The sequence below is a fragment of the Galeopterus variegatus genome, unplaced genomic scaffold (assembly GCF_000696425.1).
Source record: "Galeopterus variegatus unplaced genomic scaffold, G_variegatus-3.0.2 Scaffold5029, whole genome shotgun sequence".
In the NCBI taxonomy this organism is placed as follows: Eukaryota; Metazoa; Chordata; class Mammalia; order Dermoptera; family Cynocephalidae; genus Galeopterus; species Galeopterus variegatus.
Genome location: NW_007731140.1, coordinates 80,363 through 82,790, shown reverse-complemented (window position 1 = coordinate 82,790; position 2,428 = coordinate 80,363). Strand labels below are relative to the sequence as shown.

At 37.5% G+C, this 2,428-nt stretch overlaps 1 protein-coding gene across 1 annotated transcript in view; it reads right to left on the bottom strand.

Moving 5' to 3' along the window:
* Nucleotides 1-623: 623 nt before the first annotated feature.
* Nucleotides 624-2,428, bottom strand: part of CCDC53 (coiled-coil domain containing 53) — a 59,239-nt gene continuing 57,434 nt past the window's right edge. The window contains exon 6 of the mRNA XM_008588777.1: nt 624-927. Coding sequence (XP_008586999.1) covers nt 843-927 — 85 coding nt within the window. The 3' untranslated portion in view covers nt 624-842. The remainder of the gene's footprint in view (nt 928-2,428) is intronic.

Sequence of the window (2,428 nt, the reverse complement as noted above, 5' to 3'; positions counted from 1 at the left end):
GTGAAAAGCTGTATATGCTAATAAATACTACAATAAATTCCATATATATCCATTACATATATATATGTTTCAAGTTGTCACATAAAATTTCAATCCAGTATTACCTTCAATCCAGTATTACTTTCTGCTAGAAATTTCCTTAAAAACTCTTATGATATGAACATACATAATACCTGTCATGCTGAAACATTCACAAAAATTGAATAATTCACTTAAATTTTTTTGCATTGAGTCTATTTTTTTTTTTGTCTTTTTTGTGACCGGTAAGGGGATTGCAACCCTTGGTGTGGTGTCGCCCACACCGCACTCAGCCAGTGAGCGCACCGGCCATTCCTATATAGGATCCGAACCTGTGGTGGGAGCGTCGCTGCACTCCGCATTCTCCCGAGTGCGCCACGGGCTCGGCCCGCATTGAGTCTATTTTTGATCACCAAACTCACATTCACTCCATTTAAAAATGTTGATTGTATCCCTGAAGTATTCCATCTTAGTATTTGTACTACTAATTGCACTTTATTTAGGGATGGGTGGTTAGCTCAGTTGGTTATAACACTATAACACCACGAAGGTCAAGAGTTAAGATCCACACTGGCTAGACAATAAAGAAAAAAAATTGCACTTTGTTTATGCTACTGTTTTTCATTTCAGGGTCCTTTATTTTGGTAACAAGACATACTGGCAGGTTATAAATCCTTTAATACTTTTTTTTTTTAACACAGAGGAAGCTTGGTGATGGATATGTAGCCATTTGGTGTTTTTATGACTAACAGAGTTCAGGTTCTCTTTCTTATAAAATGTAAATGTACCCCTAAACATGTATGTAATTCTTACCAAAATTAAGCTTAGTCACTAAAAGAAGATTCACTATCTGAACTTTCTTCTGCAGTTTTTTCACTTTCACCATCAGGCACTGGAGCATCTGGTCTCCTGAAAGAGAAGAAAGGGAAAAAATTTAAGGGTTTTTTCCAATTGAAAAAAGCACAAACTCTAAATTAGGTTCATCTTCAAATGTTGCTGCTAATAAATCTGCCAAATCTGCGTCCTTAACTGAGGGAGTCTCCTGCTTTACACCACAGTGTGCTTCTCCCTGGCTTCTTCAGCACTCTGAAGATTAAATGCTTTTCCTGCAGAGGTCACTGCACTCTTTTTTCTTGCCAGTCCTTACACAGTGTGCTACTTCAGCACTTTCTGCTTCTCATTACCGTGGAGACCCAACTACGGACAGATATGTGATCTGCAGAGGGTGGCGTGACCAGTGCTAAACCCCTACAGCCTCCAAGTGTACATGAAGTACACAGAAAGGAAAGCTAGAAATAGAAAGCAAAGGAAAACTTTCATGTTCAGGAAAGCTGCAGGGAGAAATTTAGAAACAAAAAAGAGTTCAAGAATGGCAATTAGGAAACACAGGCAATATGGAAATTTTGTGGGAGTGGAGAGTGCCTGGTCAAAGAAGGTTCTTAATGTTTGTTGAATGTTTTTACTTACATGCTTTGTTTGTCTTTAGAGAATGAATATTGAAAATATGGGTTAGCAAAAATACTGTTTCAAAGATTCCCTACGCACAATAAGAAGACATAAGAATGGGTGAACTCCAACTTTGCAAGGATTTACTATAATAAACCCAAATGAAATATTAATGGTGTTATTAAAACAGTCAACTAGATAGTCCCCAACAGTGTTTGTGCCAGTAAATCATTTAATCAATATAGTAGCATTATCACTCAGCCTCTATTCACTCTTACAAAGAAAGTAAATTAAGCAAGTATACTTTTGTGGAAACTAAAAGTAAGAATAATAGAGCTGTTATGTCTTTTTTTTTCTTTCTTAATTTTATTTTGTCGATATACTATGAGGTTGATTATTGTGGCCCATTACCGAAACCCCCCTCCCTTCTCCCTCTCCCGCCTTGCGCCCAACAATGTCCTTTCTGTTTGCTTGTCGTATCAACTTCAAGGAATTGTAGTTGTTAAGTATTCTTCCCCCCTCCCCCCGGTTTTTTCTTTTTTGTGTGTGAATTTATTTATTTATTATTAGCTCCCACCAATAAGTGAGAACATGTTGTATTTCTCTTTCTGTGCCTGACTTGTTTCACTTAATATAATTCTCTCAAGGTCCATCCATGTTGTTGCAAATGGCAGTATTTCATTCGATTTTATAGCTGAGTAGTATTCCATTGTGTAGATATACCACATTTTCCGTATCCACTCATCCGATGATGGACATTTGGGCTGATTCCAGCTCTTGGCTATTGTGAAGAGTGCTGCAATGAACATTGGGAAACAAGTATACCTTCGACTTGATGATTTCCATTCCTTTGGATATATTCCCAGCAGTGGGATAGCTGCGTCGTATGGTAGATCTATCTTCAGCTGTTTAAGGAACCTCCAAACCATTTAATGCAATCCCCATTAAAATTCCTATGACATTT